The sequence below is a fragment of the Rhinolophus hipposideros genome (genome assembly GCF_964194185.1).
Source record: "Rhinolophus hipposideros genome assembly, chromosome: 16".
NCBI classification, from domain to species: domain Eukaryota; kingdom Metazoa; phylum Chordata; class Mammalia; order Chiroptera; family Rhinolophidae; genus Rhinolophus; species Rhinolophus hipposideros.
Window position 1 is genome coordinate 43,935,526 of NC_138062.1, and position 15,409 is coordinate 43,950,934.

General features: G+C 54.9%; 1 protein-coding gene across 2 annotated transcripts; it reads left to right on the forward strand.

The window, feature by feature from the left end:
- The first annotated feature begins 224 nt into the window (after positions 1-224).
- On the forward strand, positions 225-11,531 carry PHYHIP (phytanoyl-CoA 2-hydroxylase interacting protein). Of its 2 annotated transcripts, none has more exons than XM_081075667.1 (5): positions 225-749; positions 4,178-4,371; positions 5,598-5,772; positions 7,674-7,791; positions 9,461-11,531. In XM_081075667.1, the coding sequence occupies exons 2-5, from the start codon at positions 4,207-4,209 to the stop codon at positions 9,993-9,995; spliced, it is 993 nt and encodes a 330-aa protein (XP_080931793.1). In that variant the 5' UTR covers positions 225-749; positions 4,178-4,206; the 3' UTR covers positions 9,996-11,531. The 2 variants fall into 2 exon arrangements, with proteins under 2 accessions (XP_080931793.1, XP_080931794.1); XM_081075668.1 differs by lacking the exon at positions 225-749 and adding an exon at positions 3,940-4,063.
- The last annotated feature ends 3,878 nt before the right edge of the window (positions 11,532-15,409 follow it).

Consider the following 15,409-nt stretch of genomic DNA (forward strand, 5'->3'; position numbering starts at 1 on the left):
GAAATCAGCAAAAGGCCCTGAGGAGAGAATCCTGACTAAGACAGACCCCCTCCCCACACACCAGCTCCCATCTGGATCCTGTCCCTTCCCAGCCACCCCCTTCCCCCATTGGAATCTTTCCTTCAGGCTCCTGAGCCCCTGAGCTAGGCTCCACCCCTCTCCCATCATCCTAAAGTTTGGGGGCTGCATTCAAGTGAGAGACTTCCAAGTAGGGGTGTGTCGGAAGGATTTATGCTGAGGGCATGTTTCCTGGAAGAACCAGGAAAGGGGACAGCCACCGCCACTGTCTCCAAGGACATCAGCATAGCTCCCTTCCAGACCCTCTACCCTTTCTCCCTCCCACCAGCCCGGGCGAACAGGGACCAAGCTTGCTTATTGTCACCTGACGCTGGGCAGCCACTGATCCCATTGGTGGAGCCAGATTCAGTCTGGCTCTCCTGTTCCTTCTCGCCTTCTCTGCCTCTCTCTCCTCCACGCCGCTTTGATTTTGCTCTTGCCTCTCCTTGCGCTCGGCTGGAAACATCACCTCTCTGGGGGCAGCAGCGCGCTGCGGACCAGGCAGGGGCTGCCTGCGGGGCATGGAAGAAGCCTCCTTGGCAGCTGTGAGAGGAGCGAGAGAAGCCAGTGAGCACTGCTGCCTGTGACCCAGGCATCTGGCCGCTGCCTCTCTGCCTGGGGAGCCCATCCACACAGAGGTCTCTCCTTTTCCTCCCTTCCAGGTCTTCCTCTGCAGAGCCCATTGGAGCCAGGTGAGTGCCCTTCCTCTCCCAGAGTGTCCTGCTGTCAATCCCGAGAGGGACTCGGGTGGTTAGGGGCTAGGAGCTGGGGGGCACCGGGGTCCTGCCACTGCCTGCGGTGCCGACCTGGATTGCCAGGGCTCATGACCTTGTCCCTTTTCCCCCAGGCCCTTGGCCAACGGCTAACAGCTGGATCCGGTCCCCAGGGCACCATAGTTAGTCACCCCGTGACCAGTCTGCTGCAGTCAACAATGCCAAAAGGGACAGTGGGGCGGGGGGCAGCTTTTCCTCTGGCATGCAGTAGCTTTTCTGAGTGGACGTGGGCAATGGGTTTCAGTGTGGGCACAGTGTATGCATGCTTTTGAGAAGACTGGAGGTTTGCTTGCGTAGATAGTTCTGTCTGCATAAACTTAGGCTCCTGTGTGGGTTTTGACTGCTGTGTGGCACGTCTAAGAACATATGTTTCTTGGATATGTGCGGTACATGTGTGGGGGATCACTTATCTGAGTAGCCCGTGGGTGCATGTAGGTAGGGACAGTGCAAAACAGTATATTTATGGGGTGGCCATATCGCTTGTCAAGCATGGGGGAGTACATGTTGACAGAGGGTTTCTATGTGGGAAGATGTGACTCTGGAGCAGAAGGTGGTAGGTAGGTGGAGAGTGTGGGCAGAAGCCCCTGTCGGTGGGCAAAGCCGCGTGGGTGTGCAAACCTGTTGGCATGTGAAGGCTCGGGGATGGCAGAGTGTAGCCAGAAACAAACACATTTTCAAAGTCTGTGTTTTTGAGCCTGGAGAAGACTTGAGAGCGAATATGGGCAGAGGTTACACATGTGTGAACGTACAAGGGTGTGCAAGCAGGCGTATGGGGTGCCTGCCTTCTGTGGAGGTGGCATGCATGCATGTTGGTTCCTGTGGCTTCCTTTTCCCCCCAAATATGGCTCGTGAGAAGGTGTACATGTATATGTGTGTGCGGAGCCTGTGGACATGCACATGCGTGGGTCTGCGTGGGTCTGACAGCTTGTGGAGGGAAAATTGCGGGACATTCTTAGAATGTGAAGGGCGACAGAAGGCACCTGAGTGCGTAGGTGAGTGTGTGGGAGTGAGAATGTCCGAGGAGGTAGGTGTGTGAAGCCTGTGGGTGGAAGAGGTGGGTGGGCATGCTTGGTGCATACATGTATGTGTGCACGCACATGCGCTCGCCTGCGTGTGGGTGTGTGAATGCTTGTGTCGGGGTGGATTCGCACGGGAGTGTGGGTGTTTCTCAGGTGTTGTCTCAACCTGTCCCTCACACCCTGCCCTTCCCCAGTCACCTGGGCTTGGAGAACTGGGGTTCATGCCCACCCGGCTTCACTTTTCTCCCACTGTCACTCACGGCAACTCTCCCAAGCTCACATGGGCAGTAGTCTGGGCTCTCCTAGAACTGTACGGGGGCAAGGATGAGCCAGGTCCTGGAGATACCATCACCAGGGCTATTCTGTCTGTGGGAGACTGAGGCAGGAACAGGTGCCCACCCATAGGGTGGGCGTGGACTGCATTCCATGTAGATGGGAGGTGGCTGTGCTGGGGTGCATGGGTGCATGTGTGTGTGGGGGGGTCACGTGTGTTTCCTTGGGGAGCTCATCACTGGGAACACGGGGGACAGCAACTCCCCACTGTTCCATACCTGTCCCTGTGAATTACAAACTGGTTTATTAGAGTATAGTTGTTTCTAGACACCCAATCCTATTCTATTTTGTTTTGGCATGAATCCGGTAGCACCATCATGCTTATTTACCACAGGATTCCCTTGCACGAAGCCATTGGCGTGTAACCGAACCTCACAACAGGCAGGCATATGCTTGTGGGTGAGAAGCTAAAATGAAACAAGGATGCAGGTGACATTCTGGGGCAAGTTCTTCACCCTGTGCCTGCCACCCAGGCAGCCCACGAGTTAATTTAGAGGTGCCAGGCTCTGAAACAGGCTTAATTGACAGGAAAGTGTGGGTTGGATCTTCTGGAAGCTATAAATAGATGTACCTGCTTTTGATGGCACAAGGTACCCTCACCCTTAGCAGCGCCTGGGCAAGGAGAGGAGAGGAAGAGGGAAAGGTGAAAAGAAGCTGATACTCCAGAAACCTGTGGTGTGCTGGGACTGGGTTTGAGGAAGAACTGGGAGGCATGAGCTTGAATGGGTACTAAGCAGATGCCCCAGGAGAAAGTCCAGCCCACACTCATGCTCTCGTCCCAGAGACAGTCCTTCTTAGCCCTTCTCACTTCCCCAGCCTGCTCCCCAAAGCTCCAGTGAGCCAGGCCAAAGTCAGGGCCAGAGTCAGCGCTTCCCAGATAAGCACAGGTGAGAGTGATGGTGGTGTGGTCCTTTTACACCTGGGAGAGCAGCCAGAGGAAGAATCGAAGGAGTGAGAGGGGGAGGGTAGAGAAAATGCCATTGCTTAAAAGAAAAGGATAGAAGGAGGAAAAATAAATAGTGGTAAAACAATGTGCACCTATTCATACACACATGCCACACACGTGACACATGGGACACACACATGCTTACACAAGTAGATACAACCTTAGCTTAATGACAAAGAGTTTGGGCTCCAGAGTCAGACAGACTGAGTTCAAATCTTTTTCTAGCTGTGTGACCGTTGGCATCTTAGTACCCCAAACCTCAGTTACCACATCTGTAAAATGGGGATAATAATAGTGCCTACTATTGCGAGCTTGCACGAGATGATGTTTGTGAAATTATTAGCACATAGTCAGCCTATAATAGATGTCAAAGGTAAAACTATTTCAAGGAGTCAAATAACTGAGGATGCGCTGAAAAGGAGAGTGATGATAGAAAAGTTATGGGTGGGAGAAGGGCTGTGGCTTGTGCTGTTCTGCCACCACCACGTGGATCCAAGAACTCCCAGCCCTGTGTCGTGGTGACCTCTGCTGAGTCACCCCAGAGAGTAGGGGAGGCCTGAGTTCCAGAGCCCTGGCACCCCCTCTGGCACCGTTGGCCTTTTGGCTGCTGCTGCCCTCTGCCTGCCTGCACCCTCAAAGCCATCTCCTCAGTGGGTGCTTCCTGTCTCTCCTACGCCTCACACTGTTCTCTCCACCCCCACCCCTTTCTGTTTTAACGCCTGCTGGCGGAGAGCCCCCTCCTCGGCTCCATCTGTTGCAAATCTGTCCTGCCTGGCGTTTGCAGCATTCCCACTGCCTCTGCCACCTGTCAGGTGCCTTCTGCTCTGCAGACCCCTCCAAGGAGAGCCAAGAAGCCCCTGTGGGGGGACACCCCATCTCACCTTCAGTCCCCCCTTTAGTCTTCCCTGTGCTATCTTTCCATCAGACAAGATGAGGTAGGTGCCATCCATGGGTCCTCAAATGTCCACCTCGCAAGGGATGTTGGGAGGAAGATGTTCCAGAAAACTCTGTGGCGGGGAGGGTGGTGCTGATTCTGCCTCTCCCCTCAGTCCCCACAGGAACACAACCAGAGGGGAACATGGAGCTACTGTCCACACCCCACAGCATTGAGGTCAATAACATCACCTGTGATTCCTTCCGCATCTCCTGGGCCATGGAGAACAGCGACCTGGAGAGGGTCACCCATTACTTCATCGACCTCAACAAGAAGGAGAATAAGAACTCCAACAAGTTCAAGCACCGGGTGAGTGAGGGAGCCTGGAGCGCCTCTTCCTCACACCTGCTCTTGAAGGAGGCAGGATAACCCAGGGCCTGGAGGCGCTAGTGATGGGTTTGGAGAGGCCTGATTCCAATCCAGGCTCTTCTTACGGTGTAAACTTGGGAGAGTTATTTAACCTCTCTGAGCCTGAGTTCCTTCTCTGGTAAAAGGGGAATAATGATAATGCCAGCACCCCCGTAGGCTTGTGAGAAGCTTCTGGGAGGTAACATTTGTGTGGTGTTTGGTTCAGGGCCCACTATACAACGAACACCGTGATCAGCATCATGTGTGGGGGAGGGCCCTTTGGACAAGTGAGAAACCCCGAGGTGGGGCCATGACATCGCACCTGGGCATGGCCCCTGACTCAGCAAGCAACCTAATTGTTGACTGGGTGGGCAACATGAACCGTGGGCTGGGGTGGGGCCCTCTGGTGGGTCCTCAGAGATCTCCCACAGGCTCCTGTGATCCTCTCTGCCCCTGGCCCTCTGGCCTGTTTGCTGGGTTTAGAAAAGGAATGTGAGAGAGTACCCCCTGGCTGGGGTGTCCTTTCCCTGGGTTAAAGCTGCTGTGGGGGTGGGTGGGAGGAAGGAAGGCTCCCATCTCCTAAGCTGGCAGAGAGGCAGAGAAGAGAGTGAGGTGGGAAGGAGCTGGTTCCCACGACGACGGCATCATGTGGGTTACTCACCCTCTCTTTGGAATTGGCTCTCCCCTCCCCATCTGGGTGTCTTTTGGCAGGCCAGTTGCCACGGTGACGTGAATGTTCAACACCACCCCCTTAACCCTCCCCCCCAAAGAATAAGGCATATTTTTCTTTTCTCCCTGGCTTCTCAGCATTGGCCGTTGCCGTGGAGACGGCACTGCAGTGTGCTGAGCTCTCGAAGTCTCCCTCGAAAATGGAGATCTCGGAAGTCTCGCCACCCTCAACTTTGCAAGCCTCCACCCCAGTGGCCTTTCTCCTCAATTCCCAAAAGAACCGACATCAGAGATGAAGGAGGGGTGGAGGCTGGGGAATGGCTATATGGCCTTCCCAAAGGCCACTGCTTGCTTCTGCAGGAAAACAGTGACCAGGGCACTGAGTCATCGAATCCTTGAGACTCTGGCCCTCCTCAGGAGGCATGGGACCATCTGGGGATGGAGGTCTGAGGGAATGCCAAGATTGAGCATGACCCCCAGTTTGACTCTTGGCTCTCTGTCTGCACCCCATGTCTCAGGATGTCCCCACCAAGCTTGTGGCCAAAGCTGTGCCCCTGCCCATGACAGTGAGAGGCCACTGGTTCCTGAGCCCCCGCACGGAATACAGCGTAGCAGTGCAGACTGCCGTGAAGCAGAGCGACGGGGAGTACCTGGTGTCCGGCTGGAGTGAGACAGTCGAGTTCTGCACTGGGGGTGAGGCCCTGTTGTCCTGTTGCTTTGGCACATCCGGTTTAGTTATGGTCAGGAGGGGGCTTCGTTTTAACCCAACAAACCCCATGACCATCTGCTGTATACGAGCACCAGGTGCAGACCATCAGGGAGACACAGGTGGATGAGACAGGCCCCTGCCCTGCCAAAGCCTGTAGCCTGAGGCAGGAGGCAGATGTGAATACAGCTTATCACGGTGGCAATACTACTTCCATAAAGAGATGGAGTCACTTTTCTGGCTTGGGGCAAGCAGATTTTTTTTTTTTTTGGAATCGTGGTAAAATACACGTAGCACAAAAGTTACCATCTTAACCATTTTTAAGTGGACATTTCAGTGGTGTAAAGTCCATTCACATTGGGATGCACTTGATCTCCAGAATTTTCCATCTTCCCAAACTGAAACTCTATGCGCATTAAATAACAGCTGTGCCTCTCGTCTCACCCCAGCCCCTGCAACCACCGTTCCTCTTTCTGTCTCTAAATGGGACCACGCTTCGTGCCCATGTGACCACTCTTGGTACCTCAGATACTGTGAGAGGAATCACGCAGTATTTGTCCTTCTGTGATTGGGTTGTTCACTTAGCGTCATGTCCTCAAGGTTCATTCATGTCGTCGCATGTATCAGAATTTTCTTCCTTCTTAAGGTGGAATAATATTGCATACTGTGGCTAAACTGCATTTTGTTTATCGATCATCGGTCGATGGAAGCTTTGTGGAACAATCACAGTTTACTTGTTTTGAACCTCCGCTTAACCTGGGGAGATGATCCTTAGTCAGTGGTCCCCCAAACTCTCTTAGCAGAACTGAGCTTGCAAATTCCAGCATGAACAACCACCAGGCTCAAATGTACTTGGTTACTGATGACCCAGGATCTGCCCCACAATATTCAATTCTTTTGGTGTCCATGGTGAGACTTGCCCCAGATCTCTGTCTGTCACAAGGAAGGGGCAGGGGACATTCTTAGCCCTGGGCCTATGATGCTGTTGGCTCCACCCTCTGCCAAGGTCTGTGCCTCATCTCCTTGCGCTGCCCTTCTGGTTTGAGTGATGCTTTCTCTTAGCTCGGCTGCAAACCCCACTCTCTGGAGGTGCTCCCACTTCTTGTGGGGAAAGCCTCTTGGTTTACCCCAGAATTCCATGTGTAGGAGTTTAATTCAAACAGGGGAGCTGGGGATGGCTGCAGTCCAGACCACGCTCTTCTTGCCAAACCCAGCACCCTGGCCAGGGCTGCATGAACAAAGAGGAAAGGGGATCTTTTCCTAATTTGTATAAAGGCGCTGTCTAGGCTAGCAGCAGCCCTGCCTGGGCCCCTGGGCTCTGGCCTCTGGCCCTGGCCCCTGGGAGGGTCCAGTTTCACTACCCTGTTTCCAGGCGTCTATGCTTTTCCTGGGATGCTGAAGTGGAGTCATGCCCCAGACATGGTCTATCTAAACATTCACCCCAGTTCTCCACAGGTTCTCCATGAACCCCCACTTATAATAACAACTGGCTTCCATGTAGTGGTGCACGCAGCGTCCTACTTACTGGGTTTGAGGGGCTGTCTCTAAAGGACTGCAAATTTCCCTTTCTTGGCCCTTCTTTTGCCTGCTGGTCCTCCTTTCACACGAAGGTGGCCTGGGATTAGAGCCCCTGGAGCCCATCATGATTGCATAACTGGACAGCCCTGCGCTTGTCTGACGCAGAGTCCTGAGCCTCAGGCTCTGAGGACACAGACAGCATCTGGCTGGCCCATTTCCATGTGGTCCAAGGTGCTGTGACTCTTTGGTGTCCCCTGCCTGTCTGAGCACAGACGTGGGCTGATGCGGGCTGATGCTCGCAGTGCCGGGAATGGGGGAGGGGCTGCAGTCCCCAACTGCTCTCTCGGCTCACCCACCTGCACTCTTGCAGATTATGCCAAGGAGCACCTGGCACAGCTGCAGGAGAAGGCTGAGCAGATCGCAGGCCGTATGCTGCGCTTCTCTGTCTTCTACCGCAACCATCACAAGGAGTACTTCCAGCATGCCAGGTGAGCAAAGCCCTGCATGGCCCACCAGGTCCCTCCTCCGTCCCCTGCTCTACCTCAGCAGTCCAGGCTGTCTGATGTCACCCCAAGCCGGTCAGTCTCCAGACCTCTGCAGTGAGTCGCCATGCCCTCTCTCATTCCAGGCTGGCTCTGGATGGGTGGGTAATTGGGAGGCTGGTGGCCTGGCATTGGGCTCCAGGAAGGAGAGGGCACTCAGAATGAGGCTGCCGGGGGCACCGTACAACCAGGCCTGGGTGAGTGAGGTCTTGGGTGGGATCCTTCTTGGGAGCAGTTCCTGTCACTGGGTTCTAATGTGGCAGGTCAGCAGTTATGTCTGCAGTTCAAGCCCCGGGTCCAAAGAGGAGGTGATGAGGGGGCCACAAAGTAGGAGCAGATTCTGAGCATGAAGGGTCATGGACTTCACACAGTGTGCTGGGGAGCCTGGAGGCTCCAGGGCACGCCTCAGGCAGCCCTTAGGGTGGTGCTGAGGCATTGTCCAGGAAATGGAAGGATGGGGCTTGGTGGACCCCACACCTATCACTGAACCCAAGCAGCCTCAATTTTATTGCTCATGGCCCGCCTGTATGTAATTTCCTTTGGGGAAAAAAAGAGAGGGGTTCCACATCTAAAAATGCTCGATCCAATGGACGATTTCATCCCAAACCCTCAGCATACATATAGGGAGTTTGAGGCCCAGAGCACTAACAAGTCATTAGTTACTTAAGACAGCCAGGACCGGGCAAAAGTGAGGCTGGACCCAGAGGCTTCCCATCCCCCCCAGGCCTGCAAACACTGCTTCAAGTCCACGTCCGTGGAAGGCTGGGCCAGGGCAAGCCACTACCAGTGCTGTCTTTATCAATTGCATCAGCAGGGGCAGGCATTTCGACCCTTCTCCGGGCAGCAGAGGCCTCGGTGTGGGTTTTGGTGTTTGTACTAAAGGAGACAGGAAGTGAGATGAGTGGTGCCCGGTTTGGGTTCCTCTACCAGAAAGCAAGAAAGAGAGAGCACCCCTGTGTGCCAGGAATAAAAACAGAGTCTCCTGAAAATCTCCGAGTCTATCAGGAGACAGTAGCCACAGATGGAAGATAGTAAGTGTGTGTGCTCACGGAATAAAATTCAGTGTTCTGTAGTCAACATTTTGTTGAATTGAAAGTACCTGTTGCTCCTGGAATGTTTTAGGGAGGAGGAGACACCTGTGCTGGGCCTTGAAGGCATGATTAGAAGTTTGCCAGGCCAGTTGGTGAAAGGGGGGAAGGGCAATGCAGGCAGAGGGAAGAGCAATGCAAAGGCACAAAGGCAAGAAAAAGCTGGGTGGGGTTCCCATGTGGCTGGAGGATGTCACCTGTGGGTGTGGAGGTGGTAGGAGATGGAGCCAGAAAGACCAGATCGTGATGGCTTTGCTTTTCATTCAAGCTCCATCAAAGGGTTTTATGCGGGGGAATAGCAGGTTCAGACCTCTCCTCTGTGAAGGAGTGGGCTGGAACAGCCCATCTCCAGGGCCCTCCCTGCTCTCACATTCTGGAATGTTCTATTTGTGACTGGTGGAGGCCGTGGTTGATGGGAGAGCCAGAGGCTGGGCTGGCTCCCTTTTCATCACACACAGCAGCCAAGCCTCTGACCAGCTAACCAGTGGCATTTTCTCTTTCCTTTGGCATTTTCCCGGGGTGGGTAGGACCCATTGTGGGAACATGCTGAAGCCCTACTTGAAGGACAACAGCGGCAGCCATGGTTCCCCGACCAGCGGCATGCTCCACGGAGTCTTCTTCAGTTGCAACACAGAGTTCAACACAGGCCAGCCCCCTCAGGACTCTCCCTACGGCCGCTGGCGCTTCCAGATTCCCGCCCAGCGCCTCTTCAACCCCAGCACCAACCTCTACTTTGCAGACTTCTACTGTATGTACACAGCCTACCACTACGCCATCCTGGTTCTGGCCCCCAAGGGCTCCCTGGGGGACCGCTTCTGCCGAGACCGCCTGCCCCTCCTGGACATTGCTTGCAACAAGTTCCTGACCTGTAGTGTGGAGGATGGGGAGCTGGTCTTCCGCCACGCCCAGGATCTCATCCTGGAGGTCATCTACACGGAGCCCGTCGACCTGTCCCTGGGCACCCTGGGAGAGATCAGTGGCCACCAACTCATGAGTCTGTCCACTGCCGATGCCAAGAAAGACCCCAGCTGCAAGACCTGCAATATCAGTGTGGGCCGCTAGGAACTCCTGGGGAGCTGGGGGGCTAGGGAGAGAGGACAGGCAGGGCGCAATGGGTGGCATAGGTTCGGGGAGCTGGCTTTCTCTCGCCTACCCCCCTGCTCCCTCCATGCCTTTGGTCTCCCCCTCCCCACTCCTTGGCATTAGAGGCAGCAGAGGGTGGTTCCCTTCGTAGGCCTGGTAGACCTGGAAAGGCTCTTAGCCTCTGTAGCTTGGTGGGGGGTTGGATGTCTGGAGACTTCCCCTTTCCTCCGGTTTCCCGGTCCTGCTGTTTCTTGCTTTACCCCAGGCCTCCATCTCATGGAGACTTTAGGCCTTCCGGGCCTTCCAGGCCCAAGTCCATGTGTAGCTTGCCTGCCTCCAGAGGTGACACAGAACTGTGGGGTGCTCTTCCTTAGCCCCACCCACCCCACTCAGGTCCACCACAGGATGACCCTGCCCACTCAGCGGGGCCTGGGGGCTTCCCACGCCAGGTTTGGCCCCTTCCCTCTATAAATAGACTCCTGCACTGCTGTGACCCCAGCTGCTCCTGACCCAAAGCACCTCCTCCTGCATGGGGAGTTGTCCCCCCTTCTTGTCACCTGCACTCAGAAAGAGGCCCTCTTTTTCCTCTTGGCTTTGGGGCATCCAAGCTGTTGAAATGTTTGGTTTCATCTATCTGGAGATGGTCTAGACCCCAGTGGACTTGCTCCCTTGCTCAGAGCACGGGGGCCTGGAATGGCAGCCACTGGGGTCGAGGAGGGGGAAAGAGACCCTGAGACCCAGAACGACACCTTCCTTGGGCAGGGGTGGGCTGCCTCCCGCCCTGAGGGGACGTAGTATGGAACTAGACCCAAGGGCTTTCCTGCAGAGCCCTGGACCCACCTGGCTGTGCCCTTTCCTTGCTGTCTCTGCCATGGTGCCGTGACTGCACTGTGCTGTTCGTGATCTGGACTGTGGCTTCCCTACCACCCCACCTTGTGCCCCTGCCCACTGGCACTGTCCTCGCCACCCCCTTTCTCAAGCCCATTGGCAGAGAGCCCCTTCCCTAGGGAACTCTGGTTGAAGACTTTCCCAGGCCTAACAGCGTTTTTACCTATTTCGTACTTTTGGACAGGTCGTGAGAGTGGTGAGGGTGGACCCCGAGACAAGCAGACCAGGTGGGGTGATGGGGAGAGGTGTTGATGGAGGCAACTAGCTATCGGGAGATGATGAAGGTGATGTCAGGCAGGAGAGCAGCCTCCACAAGGACAGCCAGGTTTCTGTGATGAAGGACAGAAGGAGCCAGCAGGCCAACAAGGCCATCTCTCAGTTAGGGGCAAGTGGGACAGCTGGTCGCCTCTTCTGTAGCCACAGGGAGTGGAGTGGTTCAGGCCTGGGGGGGCCTGGGAAATGCGTGGAGAAGAGGACATGGGCCCCCAGGCCCTTTCCCCCTCTGCTGGCAACGTTGCTGTGGGGGTGGCTCGCTGCCCTCCCCTGGCCTGGTGTCTGCCCCTGGCTGGGGCCTGCCCGCCTGTGCTGTGCTTGCATTGTGCATCAATAAACCACCATGGCCTGAGAGCTCCGCCTCTCCTTGGGCTCTGGGAGGGCAAGTGGGTAAGTTGTATAATCACAGAGGAGCTCACGTAGGGATGGCCCCCAGGATGGGCCGCCCAGAATTGTTTTTAACAGTGTTCCAAGTCTTGCTGTGGGAGATGGGGCTCAGGAAGCAGAGCCACATCTCCAGCTCGGAAGGGACTGCGGAAGTCATTTGGGCCTACTCTGCACTTTGCCGAAGGGGAAACAGACCTCTTAAGGAAAAACCTGTAGAAATCCGGAAGCTTAGCCAAGGTCCCCAAGCCCCCCCATTTGGAGCCCTTCCCACTGCAGCATCAGACCCAGACGCCACTGACTTTCCTTCCTCCAGAGCCTGTGTCCCCTCTCCAGCAGGTTTCCTCGTTTACAGATCTGTCACCTCTACATCTATCATTGTAGACAAATGAAAATGATCGTCTTCTGGAGTGGAAAAGCTCCAGAAAAATTAGAGTCACTTCCCTGACATTGCCTGGCTTAGGGTCAATGAACGTGTGTCACCCAGAGCTTGAGCACAGCCTCCTGGGGCAAGGAAGGAAAGTTGAAGGGCAAAGGACCACTTCCTGAGGACCTACTATGTGCCGGGCATTACTCCAGGTTCTTTCACACATCAGCTTGTTTAATCTTCACAATGGCCTTGTGCCCTATTCCCATTTAACAGACGAAATTGAGGCACAAAGAAGTTACAAGGTTTGCCCATGTCTTACAGTCAGTAGGTCACAGTGGCCAGAAGCTGGAATTTTCCCATTTCACTGCCCTGTGTCCCCTAGTGTGTGCCAGGTCCACGTGAGACAGTAAGACACGGCAGGACCCTTCTCAGACAGTGACTCTCCCAAGGGTCTCCTATCATCTCTTCCAAGGAGGTGCCTAGTTCCTGAATAACACCAGGGGGGGATGTGGAGTCACAAATGGCCCAGGAGGCTGACTTGAAGGGGTTTGGGCAGCCGCTGGAGTCCAGAATTCCCAGGACAGTGAGTGACCACCAGGGTCCATGCTTCTATCCCCCTACCCCCCACCCCCAGCACCAGCTGAGGGGTTTTCAGAGTCCTCCAAAGACACAAGCTTCAGTCTTCCTTTTCAGAATCCTTGTGGTTTTCTTCGGAGGAGAGATTGACTCCCAGTGTCGCCTTAGTGGGGATGAAGGCAGCCAGCTGAGATGGGGTGGATGGGGTGGGGCAGGCAGGTTTCCTCTGGAGAGCCTGCTCCTCCGGTCTCCTCTCCAGATGGCCGCTTTCTGGCACACGCCCACCCTGGCTGCTCGAGGCGCCCATCAGACTAAACTGGGTCAAGGTATCTATCGGAGTCTGCCCTCGAGTTCCTTCTGGCCTGTGTCCCTCTGGTAGGAGAGATGTCGGTATGGACACACACACACACACACACACACACACACACACTCACACACATCTTCCCTGGGCTGGATTTAGAAGACACAGCCTTAGTGACCACAGAGAGCTGCAAGGTGAGGGGCAACCTTGTACTGCAGCTGCCACTGTACAGCACAGGACCCTGAGTTCGCCCTGATCCAGTGCCGGTAGGGAGGGAAAAATGAGGTGGTGACTGCCAAGGGACATCTCTGAGTTACGGGTGGGGTTTTCTGCTGTGCAGGTACCAACACACACACACAGCCAACACATATACATGGCCACATACACTAATGCTCCCATCTCTCTCTCCACCTGTGCCCCCCCGACACCCACACTTCCTTGCCTCCTTTCCTCCTGTGCCAGCATCTTTCTTCGAATCCTGGATGGATGATAGGGCCCCCCCTACACAAGGTAGTGGGAGGGGAGGTGCCCCCTACAGTGTCATCTGGCTTTGGTATATGTCTTTTCTCCATGTTAGTAAAGGAGATGGCTGGGGTCCCAAGGAGAGGGACAAGAAGGGACTATTCCCCCAAAATGGAGAGAGGCCTTCAGGAAGCTGAGCTGAGGTGATTGGCCATAAAACAGCTTGGCCACAGCATCTGCAGGAGATTAGAACCAGATGTTCCTGGGATGAGGGAGGGGAGGGCATCGGGCTGGGAGGGGGCTGGAGCAGGAGAAGCAGACTGGTCAGCAGAAAGCTGGGTTGGGGGCCTCGTGGATCTCTGGGTAAACATCTGGCTGCCCTCTCCCCCCACGCCCCACGTCAGGCACTACTATTTTTGCAAACTGGAACAGCACATCTTTTCACGGTTTCAGGAGTCAGCCCCATGTGTAGGGACAGTCAAGCACAGGGTGTGACTTGGGAGGTGCCCAGAAAGACTACCAGCCAGCCAGAAATACGTCCCCTGCTTCACAAGCCCCGCCTTGCTGTGCGGTCAGCATTGTCCCCTCTGGCAGGAGTAGTTCTATGCTAAGCGCCTGATGCCCGACTGGAAACTCGTGTACCCAGAAGTTTCCTTTTGAGCATAGGAAGAAAGTTGTCCAGAAACTGGAAAGTTGTCTGGTGGGGAAAAGGAAAAGGAGGCCAATTTCTGGAGAGCCTCCCTTCTGTTTGCCCAGCCCTGGGACAGGTTCTCTTCAAAGGTTATCTCATTCCTTCCTTGAAACCCTGTGAGGTGTCACCATCCCATGTGTCTAGATGAAGAAACCAAGGCTCAGAATGGTGAAATTACTCACCCAGGGACACACAGCACTCCCATGGGAGAGCCTGTGTTCAAAAGTGGTTAAGTTTGCGTTCAAGCTTCTGATCTTTTTGTGACTGAGGAGCATTTGGCATTAAGAGGAAGGGAAGGGAAATGGAGAGAAAAAGGAGTGATGAGCAGTGCAGGGCATCAATTTTCCTTCTTCTACAGTAGAGCCAACACTTGGCCCTGCAAGCCCCCATCTCAGCCTTCTGGCCGCCTGGAGACTGGACGCTGGGTTTTCTCTTTGTGGCAGGAAGGACTGCTAGGGGAAGATGACAGACAGGCTTAGGGAACAGAGGCCCAGGGAGGGGCAGCTGGCCAACGTCACGGGGCAAAGCACAGCAGAGTCAAGTCTCTTGATTGCCAGACCAGTGCTGTCATGCTGTCCTCCCAGGGCTAGAGAGGTGCTCCCGGACGGAGGAGCCGGAAGCTCTGGGGTATGTGGTAATCTCAACCTAGTTATCTCAAGCTGATTACCAGGGTTGAGAGCACAGTCTAGGGCAGATCCATCTTTCACTGCCAGCCATGAATTTAGGATCCAGGGGGACCCATGGGGACCTCAGGGGCTTGGAGACAGTTGGAGTAAGGATGGTTTCCTTTGACATGCAGTCACCTGAGTTGAGGGGCGGCTGCACTGGAATTGGTTTAGTTTAGAACCTAAAGAAGCCAGAGGGTGAGGGTGGGCTGGGCCCTGAGAACACATTAATTAAGTTCTGGAATATGTATCAATGGCCTGCAGCCAGCTCCTAAGCAGGCTCCACCACCAGGTGGCAGCCTCTGAAGATGGGCCCAGGGAAGACTGTGGGGGCTCCGCAGCCCGGTCCCTGAGTCATTAGAGAGGTCCATGTCTATAGTGATGATGGCCTTGAGACAGTTGCCTGGGACCGCTGCGCGGGACGATGCTGAGCTGTTTCCGGCTGTGGTGTTTGTTCACAGGGGCCTTGTTTGGGGTGGAGGATGGGTACTTTCTGTGGGCTGAAGCCCCGCAGTCTGGATTGGGTTAATCCTGGCTCCTTTTGGACATGTGGCTTGTGAACTGGGAGTGTGGTCCTCTGAGCTTCAGACAAACCTGGAGGGCCGGTGCGGAGAGCTGTGACCGCTGACTACAAATCTGATATTGGAGGAGCTGATGCCAAGTTGGTTGGCAAAGTGTCTCAGTGAGATGCCCAGGCATCTCCAATGGTTTGAGAGCCTTGCCATTCTGCTCATGGCCTGAGTACCCTAATCAGAGGCGATGGAGACATGGAGGGGAGTGTGT

Excerpts from the sequence above, each read along its gene's own strand:
- PHYHIP (XM_081075667.1), top strand. The coding sequence starts at position 4,207 with ATGGAGCTACTGTCCACACCCCACAGCATTGAGGTCAATAACATCACC. Across the intron at positions 4,372-5,597 it reads CCAACAAGTTCAAGCACCGG|GATGTCCCCACCAAGCTTGT; the intron begins GTGAGTGAGGGA and ends CCCATGTCTCAG. Across the intron at positions 7,792-9,460 it reads GAGTACTTCCAGCATGCCAG|GACCCATTGTGGGAACATGC; the intron begins GTGAGCAAAGCC and ends CGGGGTGGGTAG.